The sequence below is a fragment of the Coturnix japonica genome, chromosome 4 (assembly GCF_054131305.1).
Source record: "Coturnix japonica strain WE chromosome 4, WE-NBRP24, whole genome shotgun sequence".
Taxonomy (NCBI): domain Eukaryota; kingdom Metazoa; phylum Chordata; class Aves; order Galliformes; family Phasianidae; genus Coturnix; species Coturnix japonica.
Genome location: NC_140666.1, coordinates 35,046,880 through 35,062,698, shown reverse-complemented (window position 1 = coordinate 35,062,698; position 15,819 = coordinate 35,046,880). Strand labels below are relative to the sequence as shown.

At 40.3% G+C, this 15,819-nt stretch overlaps 1 protein-coding gene across 5 annotated transcripts in view; it reads right to left on the bottom strand.

Annotated features, from left to right (window-relative positions):
* Positions 1–8,883: 8,883 nt before the first annotated feature.
* IL15 (interleukin 15) overlaps positions 8,884–15,819 on the bottom strand; it is a 46,896-nt gene continuing 39,960 nt past the window's right edge. For 2 of the 5 annotated variants that reach the window (XM_085544931.1, XM_085544929.1), the window contains exon 7: positions 9,269–10,818. In XM_085544931.1, coding sequence (XP_085401057.1) covers positions 10,507–10,818 — 312 coding nt within the window. In that variant the 3' untranslated portion in view covers positions 9,269–10,506. Of the gene's footprint in view, positions 9,237–9,259; positions 10,819–15,819 lie in introns of those variants that run through there. The other 3 variants (XM_085544934.1, XM_085544932.1, XM_085544930.1) reach the window with 3 other exon arrangements.

Genomic DNA, 15,819 nt, shown 5'->3' with positions numbered 1-15,819 from the left:
GAATGAGGTGATTCTCTAGTCAGAGACAGCTGCCTGTCAGTGAAACTGTGCATTTTCAGCACTTCTGAGAGATCTGTTTCTAACGACTTTTCAGTCACTTAAGTGTAGAGGAATGGAGCTCCCACCTCAGCACTGGGAAGCAAACAGCAGGACAGAGGAGCAATGGCTGCAATCAGGGCAGGTGGCCAGTTGTGGGTGAGATTGCCCACAGGTGGCTCAGAGCTAGCAGGGGTGGAGAGAAACTTCTGGAAGTTTTGGGAGGAGAGCAAAGGACAGAGACACCCTTATGGATGTTTTGGCTGGAGAGTGAGGGGCAGAGAGAACCTTCTATTAAGCTCTAGGAGAGAGCACAGGGAACCTTCTGGAAGGTTTGCTGTGGGAAGGAAGAGACCCTCCTGGATCTTGGCAGCATTTTGGAGGGGGCAGCTCCTCTGAGTTGAAAGCTGCCGTCCATCTGTGAATTGAGGAGTGTCCTGAGGAGAAAGGTTGCATCTTGCTGTGAGCTGGGTTGCATAAAGGTGAGTTGCATTTTCAACATTATTTTCTTCCTTTGGCATTAAAAACTAGAATTCTATCTGTCTCCTGCTTAAGTATATAAATAGGGAAATCTTGTTCTGGAAAGATTTGCAGTGTGAGATCTCTCTGCTTTTGATTTGTGTGGTTGTTTTGAGGAAGGGTAAGGATGGATTTTCATCAGGTGTTGAGGGCCTCAGGGTGCCACCCAACAGCTGCCTGTGGGATGGGGCATGCAGGGTGGCTTTCCCCAGAGTTGCACCTCCCCCACAGGGGCAAAGGGCTGGCCATGTTTGCAGGGAGCTGGCGTTGCCAATGGGGCTGCAATGAACGTGCAGCATGGTCACTGCAAAGAGAGCTTAGGAGCTTCATGACTTTGGAGTCCTCCATTTTGCAACCTAGCAGCATACAAAAATAAGTACTTAAAATTCTCTCCCCTTTTTTTTTTTTTTTTTTTTGCTTCAACTGTCTTCTTGAGTGGAATAGAACCATCTGCCTGATATATACTCAAGAATATATAGATGGATAGTTGCTCTAGCTACAAGCCCAGAAGCATTTATCAAGTTCCCTGAGCTGCTGAAGCACAGCCCTTGCAGGGCGAGTTCTGCTGGCTCTTACAGCCCAACCTGTCAGTTTGTTCTTCTAGAGGCTCTTTTGCCACAAGTGTGCTGCACTGAGAAGGAAGAGCTGAAAATATTTGCTCTTTGGCACGGTGTGCCTACTGCTTGCTGAACTTTCTCAGCAAATGTTAGATATGAAACAGCAAAGGAAACTATTGTTAAGAATTAACAAGGGCTTAAACATCTACGGATTTGTAACTTTGTTTCTACCCTGATTTCATACTCTCAGAGCTTCTGAAGTTTACAGGAGTGCTTATTGCGAGTGTTATCTGAATGAATCATTTTTTTTGCCTGGCATTTACACAAAAAGGAGAGGAATAGTTAACAGTATACAAGGATTTTTCTGGATCATATTGTTGTCAGCTTTCTTTTGTTGCTGTTCATAACCCTTTATTCTGAGGCTGAATAGTAAAGATCACATTTCAGGAAGCACTATAGAAGGCAGCATTATCTTGTCGCTACTTCACTGATACCTTTCACCAGTAACCAGATCAGACCTTTTGGCCTGCACATTGCATTTGGAAAGCTTTATCTGCCTGTGCAGGGAGCAGTGGTCTTTAGATTTCCATTCTTTCTGTTTACAGAATTAACAATATCTGACAAGGTTTGTGGATTTTGGACACTATGGTGCCATTTTTTCACATTTTCTGGATGTATGCTTCAGGTGAACGCACATCTGACATATCAAATGCAAAACCTATAAAAAAATACTTGTTCAGGCAACTTGAAGTTAGAAAATATTCACCTCTGCATAGCAGTGCTTTTCTTTCACATATACAGTCTATTAAATCAATGTGTGACATACATGCTGCAATCACCTGACATATATGGCATCTAAAACAAATTCTCTGGAGTTATTTTTTGGTTCTTTGAAATGAGCTCAACTTTTGCCAGAGGTGGAGGTTGCAGTTTGTATTCTGGTGCACAGTACAGCAACACACTGTAAGTTTTGTACACTGATAGTTGATTCTTGTTATTCCCAGGCCATGAGTCATGACTGTATAAAAACAAATACCTCATAGTAGCTAGACAGCAGTTGCCATATAAGTTTGGTACCTTTGTGTGTTAAGGTTCTCGTGCTTCAGAGCATTCTCAGGTGATCTGATAAAGCCGAGTATGAATTGTGGTGGTCTGTTCTACACAATGATTGTGACTATCTTTTTCTTCTCCCCTCAGTTGTCTGTAAACTTTGGCTGATCTAAAAGCAATCTTAATTTTATACTAAGGACTTCAGTGTAAGGACTTTGAGTGCTCTGTGGTGGTAACAGCAGTAGAATTTGAGGCTACGGGAACAAAAATATCAAAAAAAGCAAAATGTGCTTGAAAATCTCTTGTTCTCTGGTAGTTCTGTTCAGTCAATGTGTGACACTGCTTTTGGTCCAACATTTTGAAATGGGCTTTAGTTTTGGACTATAGAAGCTCTGGTGATGTCAGCCAACCTACAGCAGGGAGCCTGCTCTAGCAGAGGGGTTGGACTAGGTGACCTGCAAAGGTATTACTCCTTGTGAACCTACTGAACAAAGCAGTTTTATTATATATGTCCCATTAAAACTGCATGTGCTGAAATTGTGTTACTAACTGTGCATGCCAGTATTTAAATAGTGCAGGTGAGCTGCTGATAAGTAGGTACTTCAAAATGTGTAAAGCTCTTAATGTTTCCTACACTAATAGATGCATGTGCAGTTATTGTACAGAACTGCTGCTATGGCATCAGAGCTTTGATCAAGGATTGAGCAGGTTCAGGCCCAGAGGTCCAAACCAGATTCAGAAAATTGGGATGGACAGTATTTTCAAGGGGAGCTGCAGACGTGTTGGGAAGAGGGGAAGTGCATATTAACATGGTCTGTGTATTGAGCTCTGGAAGAGGCTTCTGTAATTCTGCTTCCACCAAATATTTTGTACGTGTTGTTGCAGCCTTGTTTCTGTTCACAGTCCGTACTTCATGCTCAGAATAGTTTCCACACAGCTTGTGCAGAGATCTGTGAAAACATCCTATTGAGTCTAGCACTGCAAGAATATCTTCTGAAGAATAGTAGTATAATTGAGATGCAATGAGTCCTGAGGGACCGCTTGAGCTCTGTTTTTCTCATAGCCTTTGAAAATCTTTTCTGGTTTTCTCAGAAGAGTTCTTGCTTCTAGTTACCCTTACAAACAAAGCAAAACTGACTCCCATTTAATTCAATTACAGATTAATCCGTGTTGATATACTTCATAGACAGCAGTGTGGAGACTTGCATCAATTATAAAGGTGTATAGGTAATGAAGCATTTCATTATATATGTAATGAATTTGCCTTCAGCTGTGGAGAAGTAAGAGAAATTGAACAATCACCTAGGCTATGAGATGTACATGCAGCTTTGCTTTTAAGGTATGGAATACCTGGGAAAAATGCACCATAAGCATAGATGGCACTGGGTAAAAGTCTGATTGCAACCCCCTTAAAAGATATGTGTGATTAAAAGTGATATGATTGCCATACACATATGGGCAATTAAGCAGATAGTTAACATATACAGTAGTATGATAGAGACCATTCCTCCTTACAGGAAGATATTAGTAAGGCAATAACTTCCTGTCTTCAGTTTCCTATATGGAAGTAGCCATATCATTAGATGTTAGTATCATTACATTTTTCACTCCCACTAGCTAGAACATTTCCATTACGTGATGCTATGGAGTTTAAATCCTTGATTGCTGGGTTTGAGAAAGAATTAATTTTCTCTAGACCTTTTTCTTCCATTCTATTCCTGCAGTCTAGCAGCTAATTTCACACCAAGGACCTAATTACCTTTCTTGGCATTTCTCCTCTGCTTAAGGCATTCATAAGGGCTGTGTAACTGTTTCTGAAGTCCTTATTAGAGCTGAGATAAACTCCCCTTTACTTCAGTGGAATCAGAATTTTCATGTCTGTTCCCTGCTTTGCTCTTTTCTTTCCCCACCACCAGATCGTGGAAGATTACAGAGTTGTACAAACTGAACAGACTTCTAAGAACCCATCTAAGAACATCTACACAAAGTACTTTAGCCCTGAACTTCTAAGTAATGTGCAATGGCTCTTGTGACCAGTGTTACTGTATATATTACTTATCCCTGTTTCTCACTGCCTGTCTCATCTCTGCCTCGTCTTGACCTCTTCCTCCTCAGAGGCTGGTTGTATGCATCTTCTTCACCAAGGGGCTGCTGAAGGAGCTTCTGGTGTGTTGTGCTCCATCTTTGTTCTTCCATCTGAGTGTACATCCCACTCCTTCTACCAAGTTCAAAAGCAGAACAGATCCATGTAGAGTGTGTCTGTGTGGGAGGACATTTGTTCTTCCCCATGACTTGCCCTGATATTACTTTTACACTGCTGTCTCCAGTGCTGCTGACTTTCCCAAGAAGGATATTGCTTACAGCCTAATTCAGAAAAGGGTTCGTGCCTGCAGGCAAATGCCCATAGTGCAGAAATAAGAACAAAGTCTAGCACACATGCTTCAGCTGTGTATTGAGGCCTCTGCTAAGTATATTGCAGCATCCTAGAATGAAGACTGCTTCCACCTCGCAGGTGGAGGCTTGGGAATGGGATTTTTACAGGCAGAAAATCTAGCTTTCTCAGCTGCAGCCCATGAGGGCAGAGGAACTGATAAGGGCACTGCACTGAGCTGTATGCACCCTGAGTTCTCTGTGACCGGGCTCTTATTTGTGTGGTGCAGCTGGGCCTCTCCAACTTGCAACTCAGGGTATTAAACCTGAAACTGCACTGGTTTTTGGCTACTTTAGCATGCTAGAATTAAACTTGTTCATGACATGGAAGCCAGCACAGGGGAAAAAAAAGACACTGCAGAGAGCAGGGTGTGGCACTTCAGTCTTTCCTATGTGAGTTGACTGTGTACATAGATGATGTAAACACTATTTAACTTGAACATAGATCAAATGCTTTTTTTCCCTTCTCCGTTTTTTTCTTAATCTCAAGTTGCCAGCAGCCCCTGTAGAAATAAAAAATTCTGTCTGGTACTGCAGATGCATGCCTGACTTTTAATTAATCCAGTGGATGCATATAGATCAAATTTGCTGTATCCATTCATCTGCGGTTGAATTAAGAAAAGGGAGGAATTTGGTGCCCTGATGTAATAAAGTTTGTTTGTTTTTTTTTAATTAACCTGATTTGCACTTGTAAGTTAAAGCTAATTAGTACAGCTCATTCATCGTTTATATCTATGACCATTGGGGACTGCTTGATTTTCTGACTACTTGATTCTAGGCCATGAAAATACATTAATTGTTGATACATTCAGCTGTTTCATTGAACTGTTTTTAGTGTTTGTTGGACTTAGTATTATATAAAAGTACAGTTTCCTTAGGGCTGTATTTAGATGTCTGAATTGTTTGCTCCAGTTTTGCTATAAGTCGTCTTTTTTGGATCTGAATTTTACAGGTTGAACCTAGTTTTATTCTTCTGAAGGAGCTCTGAATTGCCCTTGAAAAATTTCTGTTTGTATAAGAAAGCACATAGAAACAGAGAGAGTTGGATTTACTGAGCCCACCTCCCTCCCTGCTTCACTTATGAGTGGCATTACTTAACACTGAGATTCCAGATGAAAGAAAAGACGAGGTATCCTCGCTGCTTGTTCCCAACAAATATTTCAAGATGGGCTTCTTTGCACTAAGTAAACTGTTCTCAGTGTGCTCCAGTGTTATATGTATACCTAGTGCACAGGCCCCAACCACCAGCTACTGGTTATGTTTCCTTGTGAAAAGCAGGTATATTCGTTTTCTATAGGAGAACCTGAGTTACACTATTATTGTCAGTGTGAATTTGTGCATGCTCACAAATGAACCAGGCAGGTTCTTGATGTCCCTGAAACTGTGCTGCCAATGCTTCCTTTTGTCAGGTCCTATATTTGCTATCAAATAGAAAAAGCCTTTAGTAGGCTTTGGGCACTCCTGAGCATTCATTCCTGCACAGATTGTATTGCTGAACGTAAGCTGTGCTTTACATAAGGACTGAAAAATCCTCTGTGGACTCTCTCATTTTAAGCCAGGCTTATTTTGCTTTCAGATAGTTAATGGAAGAATTAATTAGGTTTGATCACTTTTCAATGATATTGGATTTTCTGCACAGCAGTCGTGTTAGTTTCACTCTTTTTTCGGTAAAAAATTACTGAGAGCATCAAGATTTGACCTTTTAGTATTAAACCTGGAGTGTAAATTTATCATTGCTTATTAATGAGTTATCTTTTGAGAAAGGATGTAAAAAAATAAAATAAAATAAAAATTGACCAGCATGAACAGAACCACAGAAGAAGCTGTTAAGCATTATTTTTAGTTAAGAACGAAGACTACATTTATAGGTTCTATATGCTTTGACTATCAAAAGTGTTCATGATCTATTTAAGATGAGTAGCATTAGAAAAGACTGTGGAGAACTAAGCAAACAGCCTTTTAAAACAGAATGCATTACACTGCATTTGACAAAGTAGAACTGTTGTGTATTTTTATTGCAGTGCTGCCATTATTGGAATGAACATAACTTACTCTCCTTGACCTATAATATAAATATTCCCCAAGGGCAAAGAAGAAAGGTAAGAATTTGTACCACTGGTATGTTCTCTCTGCTGTTTTGTTGCTCCCCCACTTTGCCTGATTATTCAGCAGAGTTCTGGTAAGAGGAGGATATGGAAGGGGAAAAAAGCTGATTGGAAAAGCTGTTGTTATGAAATGGTAATACATTCTTTGGGAAGTCACCTGTCAACAGAGTTACTCACTTCAGCAACTACTGTCTTTGTGCAGTGAAGCTGCTGAATTTTGACAGCTTGCAGTGCCAGTGCTATCTTTGGGTCCTTTTACTTGTTTCACAGTCTCTAGTGCACTCTTTGAGCTGCTGCTGTTGTTTAGGGCAGCATTTTCTATTATTCTATTCTTAACTCTAAAACCTGGCTTTCGTTTTCCTGGTAGAATTTTCTCTTTTGTTAGTGGATTTTTTTTAGTTACAATATGGAGCAGTTGCTGAATAGCAGTCAAATATGTAAATTCAAAATTCCTAGAACCTGGGGCACTGGGCTTCTGCTAATATAAGACACAACCATATCAAGCCTTTAGAGCTGTGTGGGTGTTTTACTGGCTACATGACAGCCAGCTAAGTCTGATCTAAGTGGCTGCTGAATCCAGATATGGGAACTATAAAATGACTTAGCTACAAATACAGGGCTTGTTAAATATGTCAGGGTAGTTTCCAGCTGAACATTCTTCAGTCCCAAGTTTCCAATGTGCCAGCACTTACGAAGACATAATTGAATCATCAAGTGAACTTCAGTGAATACCCCACCTTTCTTCTCTCCAAAATTGCAGCTGTTTTTATTTATCATAGAATCACAGAACAGTTTGGGTTGGAAGAGACCTTTATGACTGTATCATTCCAACCCCCCTTCTGTAGGCAGGGACACCTCCCTCTAGACTAGGTTGCTCACAGCCCCATCCAGCCTAGCCTAGAATGCCTACAGGTTTGGGGCATCCACAACCGCTCTGAGCAGCCTGTTCCAGCGTCTTATCACCCTCACAGTAAAAAACTTCTTTCTGATATCTAGTCTAAATCTGTCCTCTTCCAGGTTAAAGCTACTTCTCCTCATCCTGTTGCTACGTGCCCTTGGTAAAAAGTCCCTCCCCAGAATGATTCTTTGCCTGATACTTAAAGCACGTGTAATTAGGAGAGAACCTTTGTGCCAACAAGCTTACAGGAATTATTGTTTCAGACTAGATTGTAAGACCAGGATCTAAGACTTGACAAATGTCTGTCCAACACTGGTGTGAAGCTTTGCTCTTATTCTGTGTATGCTGATGTTTATTGATAGAAAGAAATAGTGTAATTTGTCGTAGATTTGTGATTATTGTTTCTACGCATCATTTTCAAAATAAGACTTAGAAATTTTAACCTCATAGTCTCATGCGGGTTGGAAGGGACCTTAGAGATCATCGAGTCCAACCCCCCGGGATTCAAGCCTCCTGTGTAGCAGAGCGGCACTTGTACCACTTGCGCCTCAGGGGATTTGAACCCGGGCCTCCGGTGTTGCAACGCGGCATTCCTACCACTGCGCCACCTCTCAGAATGTTTCTGTGTTCTGAGTTGCTGAAGCCATTCTCTGGTTTTTGTTTATTTTAATAGCCATACACTTGATTCTGAATATAAAGACCCATCACTCTGCCTCTACATTACCTTTTCTTTACCCAAAAAACAGACAAAATGGCACTGGTTTGATGGGCACAAAGAGTCAATATGAAGTTCCAACACAGAACATTCAAAGGTCATGTAGAAGAATTAATGTGGAAGAATTTTTTGCTGAAGTTTATATACTCATTCAAAATTTAGGGGAATTAAGGGTGGAAAGTTCACACAGCTGTAGGCTTTTACAGAAAGTCCAGAGGCTCATATAAGATTTACAGTTCAATTATGTATTATTGATTAATAAATACACATTGGGCTGTATTTGCAAACTTTGCATCTTTTCAATACTTGAATGTAAGGGTTCTTCTGTAATTGAAATCTGTCACGGCATTATCCCTACATATAAGTTTGTGACGGGGGCACCAGGCCCAGGGAGAAAGGGGAAAAAAAGGGAGAGACAAAGGAGCGAAGGAAAAAAGGAAGGGGTTTGCGACCCGGCTGGCCCCGGGAGAGGGAATAGGGCAGAGAGCGAGCCGATCGTTTTAACAAAGAGAAAACACAATGGCAACGATGTGAGGATAAACAGTAATTTACTAAATAGAACCGAATCAAACCAAGTGAGAGAGACAGGAGTACCCAAAATACGAGTTGAACCAGGACAGTGCGAAGGAAGCATGTGCTTTTCTCCACCACGAGCAGAGAGTGGCTGCGGTCCGGTCCGGTGTCCCACCCCTCTGCCTCTTTGCACCAAGTCCTCAGGTGATGCCAAATGGAGTACTTGGAGTCATCTGTATTTGGTTATATTTGCAGTTTTTCATCTCAAACTCCTTGGCCACATATCATAAACAGGCTTGTGTTGTGCTCAGTGATGGAAGGCAGCAAATGGGGCTGCATTGCACTAGTCTTCTACCAGTATTCCCACGGCTGTTGTGTCAAATGTAGCTTGCACTGACTACAGTATCCAGACTCTGAAACAATTGCATTTATAAGTTTAATTTTGTATTTAATGTTTTTTCTGGCACTAATGTATTTTGGAGAGTCAAGAAGATAATCCCAGAATTTAATTGTTGCTAGCATCATGCTGGTTTACATTCTGACATAAAACATATTTGTAGCATATGCTCCCAGTTCTATGTGAGCTAGCTATTACTGTGTTATTTGTTTATTGCAGTGCACTCTGGGCCTTTGAGATGGAGATTTAATAAAAATAATTGAAAGTCTCATCCATAACTATATGAACAAATCAGGCTAACCAGCAAGCAGAAACAAAGCATATTGAAAAGGAAGATTATTTAAGGAGTAAGCACAATGTTGATATTAATATCAAGTTAATCCTCTTGAAACAATAAGCTTACTCAGACCCAAAACCATGCAAAAAAACTTAGTACCTGAGGGCAGCTCAAGGCCTTTCCTGCAATTTGGGGAACACAAACAGGGGTTACAGGCTTTGACAGCTAGAGAGTAAATGTCTCAGGGCTGGGCACTGCTCCATGTCTAGCTGACGATAACATGGTGTCAGAGCTGGCTTACAGCTGTGCAGTGCTCCCATAGATGGTGTAAAATAATGCTCTTTGCATGGCTGATGTCAATGGAAACATCTTGGTTGTTTATTAAAAAAAAATAAAAAAATCCTTCTTAACTTCCAGGTTAGGGCAGTCTTACATTTGGTATAAGTTCAAAGATAAAAGTCCTTTTAAGAGTATTATAAAACAGCTGAATGCTCACATAGGGCTTCTTGATTAACCACTCTCTCAACTGCTCTGAGGAGTCAGCTGTACTTTAAAAGGCAGGAAGATAAGTGACCTTTCCCAGAAATCACTTGCAAACCATAGTGTGTGCAGGAAGAACAGTATATGAATCCACGCTTAATTTATTCTTGATGGGTGCAAATCAGCACCTGTTTCCTTGAGGTCTAGTATTTTGTGCCCCTTGAAACTGAACATTTTCTAAGAAGACAAGGAAGAAGCCTTCCCTCTGATACTGGACAAGACCAATCTTGCACTTTTAGAATTATAAAGTCATTTCTTTTTCTTCATGAGTTCAGTGAGAAAAATGTTACAAGATCTGCCTTCACATGCCAGAAATTCTTCAGTACCATAGTGCTGTCTGATAATGAATCATTATTCTGGCTCTTCACGGGTGCCAAATTGGTATACATCTCCTTAAAGGTCTATATAACCATCTTTAAGCACATCTGTGAAACTCCACATATGATTTCCACAATCTCTGTCTGGTCTATCAAAACTGAAAGGATGCAAGGATAGAAAAGGTTGATTTTCCTTGGTGAGGTATGTAGCTCTTTGCACTTACTTGATGGCTTCCATGCATAAAATAATAAGCTGGGCCAGTATTATGAGAAAGGGTTTCCTCTGAATGAAATACTTGGAAATATTCTATGTCGGTCAGGCTGTGTTTAACTCTAGCCATTTTATATTCCTTTTGATTTTCTGACACTGCTATTCCCTCAGGCAAACTGTGTCTTCTCAGCACCTCATCCTTTTTATAGCTGCTCTTCTGTTCACAGGAAAACTCTGGTTTTTGCTTGGACCCCTATAGTCAGAAACAGTATAACAGCAGGCTCAATTATTTCTGTTTTCATTCACTTGGCTTGATGGAAAAATCTGTGTATGTGTGGGGTAGGTGGCAGGGAAGAAGGCTGGAACCTCTGAGAAGCAGATGTGAAACAATGTCCATTGCAGGTAATTAATGCAGGGAACTGGCATACCCTAAAGTTTTATAAGGGATCTGACATATGTCAGGATACAGCTGACTGCTTTCCCTGAAGCTCTGTTTCTGTCAAGCATACTTACCTTTTGACATATTTGTAACTACCCCTGGGTGCAGAGTCTTAAAGTAAGATCTGGATAGCTCTTTCCTTGATTTATGATGAGAGACAAGGGAGGACGTAATGCTCTTCAGGTGTGGAGAGTTTGCCTTTTCCTCCTGAACATAAGGTTTGATCCAAATGTTATCCTCAAAATGAGCAGGAATCTTTCAGGTTACTCTCTCTGTTCAATTTTGTATAGAGTTCACTACAGATTAATCAGGATATTTGTTTGCAAGTATCCCTGGAAATGTTGCTGGGGAGATCAATAACATTTGTCCTTGTAGTAGACTTTCCACATAACAGATCTTGAACAAACTTTTATGCTATTTTCCGATTCAGGTAGCACAGTTCTGTGAGTTGAATATAATCCAGGAAATCTATCAAGTATTCAAAGATGCTACAAAGTGTATTTTTCAATAGTCTGAGGTTCAAGATCAGTATTTTCTGTGTTTTTTGGAATGCCAATCCTTTACTTTCCCCAAGAAACAGTTTAGAACATCTCAATATTTTTCTATCACTGACGTGTTTGAGTTGCTTTATGTTTGAAACTGTATATTGAATTAAGGACTTCAGAAACTCTGGAAGTGACTCTACCAGATTATTTTGGAGTCTTATCTACCAGATCAGTTAATGCTGAAGGAGAAGACAACCCTTCTCCATGCAGACTGAAGAACTTGGGTATGCAAGGTCACCAGTCATTAATTTTTCTGTTCTACTACTATGTACAGAAAGTAAATTTTGAAGGTTTTCTGTGATGGAACCAATCATTTTCTTCATTACTCAGTTTTTTTCAAGTAGCTTGGTATCAAATTATTTAGAATAGGATTGTCTTTCTCAAAGGCTGATCTGTCAGTTTGCAACTGTATTTCATACAGTGGACTATAGGTTTTGGTAGCAGAAATCTACCCTGGATGCAGCAGCCACCAATGTGACTCAAGGGAGCATATTAAAAGCTAGCTGTGGTTTTCCAGTCTGCAGCATGAACACATGTAGCCAGGAGCAGCAGGATATGTTCTGTATTTTCTGTTGCGTGTCTGTTACTTCTGCTATTTGAATCTTTGCTTGCAAATGATCAATTCTTTTTCCAAGTAATCTGTGAGAACATTCAATATCTTGACATTACAAATCAAAATATTGTTTGATTTAATCTAGACTTATGAGTATTTTTTCTGTTTGGAAAATGAGTGTTCAACAAATAACTTAATTGTAAGACTATTATTATATTATTTTTTTAATATGTGATATTTCACTTAATGAATCAATTGCCTACTGAATGCCTTTTGATGTGAAAAATGGCAATTTAATTAGTTGCCTGTTTTGCATCACTGAGAGAGAAAACTCTGGCTGTGAAATGGAGTTACAGTCTTGTGTATACTGTAATACTATCAGCTAGAAGTGACTGTACTGAAAGTACTTATACAGCATGCTTTTATTTGCAAGTGTCAAGATGACTTTAAGAACACAACTCTCTGTTAGGCTTCTTTTCACTTTAACTTTGTGTGTTTTTGTTGTTTTTTTTTTCTTGTCTGGGGACATGAGGTACTCAGAGTGCACTAGCTCCTGTCTCACCCTGCCCTTTTCTTTTATGGAGAGTAACATGCTAAGAGATCTGTCTCCATTGCCCTCCTGGGAACCTGCTAACTTGAACACTGATGTTAATAAGGAGTGCTGTACTGGAAGACTCGGCAGTTGAGGGTAATTGGCCCATGGCTGATTCAACTGTACATGGTTTAGCAATGCCATTCCATCTCCCTGAAGTAATCTGGCATAGCTGAAAAGTGTGGCTTGTCAGAGCAAGCAGGCAGCTGATAGTCAGGAGGTTCCAAGTTCTACTTCCAGTATCCACTCTGTGTAGGGATGTCTCACCTAGTCTTAGTGCCTCCCTGAACCACGATGGTCACGACTGCTTAACCAAAAGAGCACAACTGCTTTCAGGACAACTGCTCTGATGGTTAAGCCAATGCTGAGATTAAAATAAGCATCTTGACCATTAACTGCTGCAGAAAAACTGACAAATTTACAGTGTAATTAAACATTGTATTTGATATCTGTGAAATTTTATCCAGACAGTGCACTAATAGTATTACTCTCTGGAGTGGAAGTTGCTGCATAATATGAAATAGATATGAGAAGGCTGTAGGCAATGCAGGTGAGAATTCTTCAAGACATGGCAATTGTGGATCAGTTTGAAAAGTGGATCAATTTAAAGCCAAATGTAGGTGTTAGAAGGAGATTAAGGTCTGAAATCATGGGACAGAAATAACTACGGAGAGATTAGGAGCACACCTAGAAAAAATAAGAGCAAACCAGAATAATCGCTGAACTGAAAGGAGGGCATGATGCTATGCAAAGAACATGTCCACAATGCACTGAACAGCGCAGAAAGCTGTTGTCAAGCATGAATGAATTCACTATACTGACCGTCTTAGCAAGAGTTAGGTGTGTGTAGCAAAGCATTCCTGTGCCCTCAAGTCCGTTCACCTTTGCCTGACAAGTAATGACAGTGACTCTGCTACTGGCTTAGGCTCCTGGGTGCTAGGAGGAAGGTGAAGGACGAAATCTTTCAATTCTTCTAAAATGCAAGGTTTACACAAAAGTTGTGGATGCTTGTCATCACTATTTCTTTTTCCATGACAGCATTTGTCACTTAATTGTATGCTGTCAAACTGAGATGTCACGAAGTATATGCAACAAATACTTTGATATAAAAACTGAATTTGCATCAATTACATCTGACAAAGAATGGAATGAGCAATGTATTTTTGGAAGGCAAGTCATTAGTGAGAAGGAATTGTGACAAAAGGACTATACAGCTCAGACAAGCTATTCAGTGTTGCTCTAACAGACCTAAAAGTAATAGTCTTTTCCAGTGTCTTGTCTCCAAAGGCAGAAGAAAACTGCAAAACAGAATTACCCTCCATAGACAACTTACCCACTTGTGGTGCGCTGTACAGACTGCACTTTGATTTTCTTGTTTTCTTTCCTCTGTTACTATGGCCAGCTACTGCAGCCCACCTTGTGTGTTAACCTGCAAGCCCCATGTTGCTGTCTGTATTTGTGTATATTAGGCAGCTTCTCTGAGCCAGTATTCCCATTGGTGCATCCCTTCCTTTACTCTTAGAGGAATCCTAGGATGAGAGTCCTTAGGTTGATGAAGATCTCAGATAATAACATATTAAGTGGTGTATTAGTACATGGGCTAGATTCTAAACCAGTGAAGTGTCTGTTACAAAAATATTACAAGCCTTTCAGGTATAAATATGGGATATTTAACACATCCACTGCCAGATAGCTACCCAAAATACTTAGCATCCTTTCTATTTATTTCATTTCCATACACTGTCTTCCTGAAAGCAGACATCCTAGAAATTAATCACAGAATTGCTCAGCTTGGAAAAGACCTTAAAGACCATCAGGTCCAACCACAACCTAACCATAGTACCCTAGCTCTAAAAACTCTTCACTAAATCATGTCCCTGAGTACCACATTCAAACAGTTTTTTAAACATATTCAGGGATGGTTACTCAGTCACCTCCCTGGGGAGCCTATTCCAGTGCTTAACATCCTTTCAGTAAAGAAGTTTTACCTGATATCCAACCTTAACCTCCCCTGGCACAACTTGAAGCCATTTCCCCTCCTCCTGTCACCAGTGAGAAGAGAACAACCCTGCTCTTGCTTATAAGCACCTTTCTGGTATTTGAAGAGAGCAATAAGGTTTCCCCTCAGACTCCTTTTCTCCAGACTAAACAGCCCCAGTTCCTTAAGTTGCTCCTCATAGGGTATATTCTCCAAGCCCTTCACAAGCCTTGTCACCCTTCTTTGGATTTGCTCCAGTACCTCCATGTCCTTTCTGTACTGAGGTGCCCAAAACTGAACACACTACTCTCGCTAGTCTCGCTAGTGCTGAGTACAGGGGCAGGATTACCTCCCTAGTTCCTGACACAAGTCAGGATGCCATTGGTGTTCTTGGCCACCTGGGCACACTGCTGGCTCATGCTGGCTGCTATATGGCTGAATAAAGTTCAAAGTTTTCAGTGCAGTAATATTTATACTCATAAGTGCTCTAAAAACAATAGTATCCCGTAACTTAATATAACTTGTGCTGGCTTGGTAAGCCATCTGGTAGTAAGAAGTGGATTGATGCTTACAGGCATACTTTAAATAAGTTTGAATCACACTTCAGCTTGTTATCTGCTTTCCCTAGCTTCTAAAGCCATAGACCTAAGATGGGCTTATTCAGATAAGAATGCGGTACTTGAGTTACTAGAATCAGCTTACCAACCTGCTGTGTTATACAGCAAAAGAATGTGTGGAAACACTTGATTTGGTCTGGTTAGGGTTTGGGTTTTGTTACACACTGTAAGACAACCACCTCAATGCTTGCTTTGAATGCAGTCTTATGGCAGATCAGTTGCAACTATGGAATGAATGCAGAATAAATTATTACACAGAAATGCATTGCCCGTATGCACAGTTTACGCTTGCTGCTAAAACATAGTATTCAGTTTTGGTTTCAGTTCTGGATATGGATAGCTATGGGTAAATTCAGTATTTTTTCTTTCTTACTAAACCTGTCAACAAGATTGAATAATCTTTTATTATATGTAGATCTGTTTGAATATGGAGATGAGATGTATTACAGCAGAGCAAGGGAGAAGGTTGGGCTCCAAGATCTTAGCATAAACACAGCATTAACTTGGGGGTGTGGAATAAAACAGTGTTC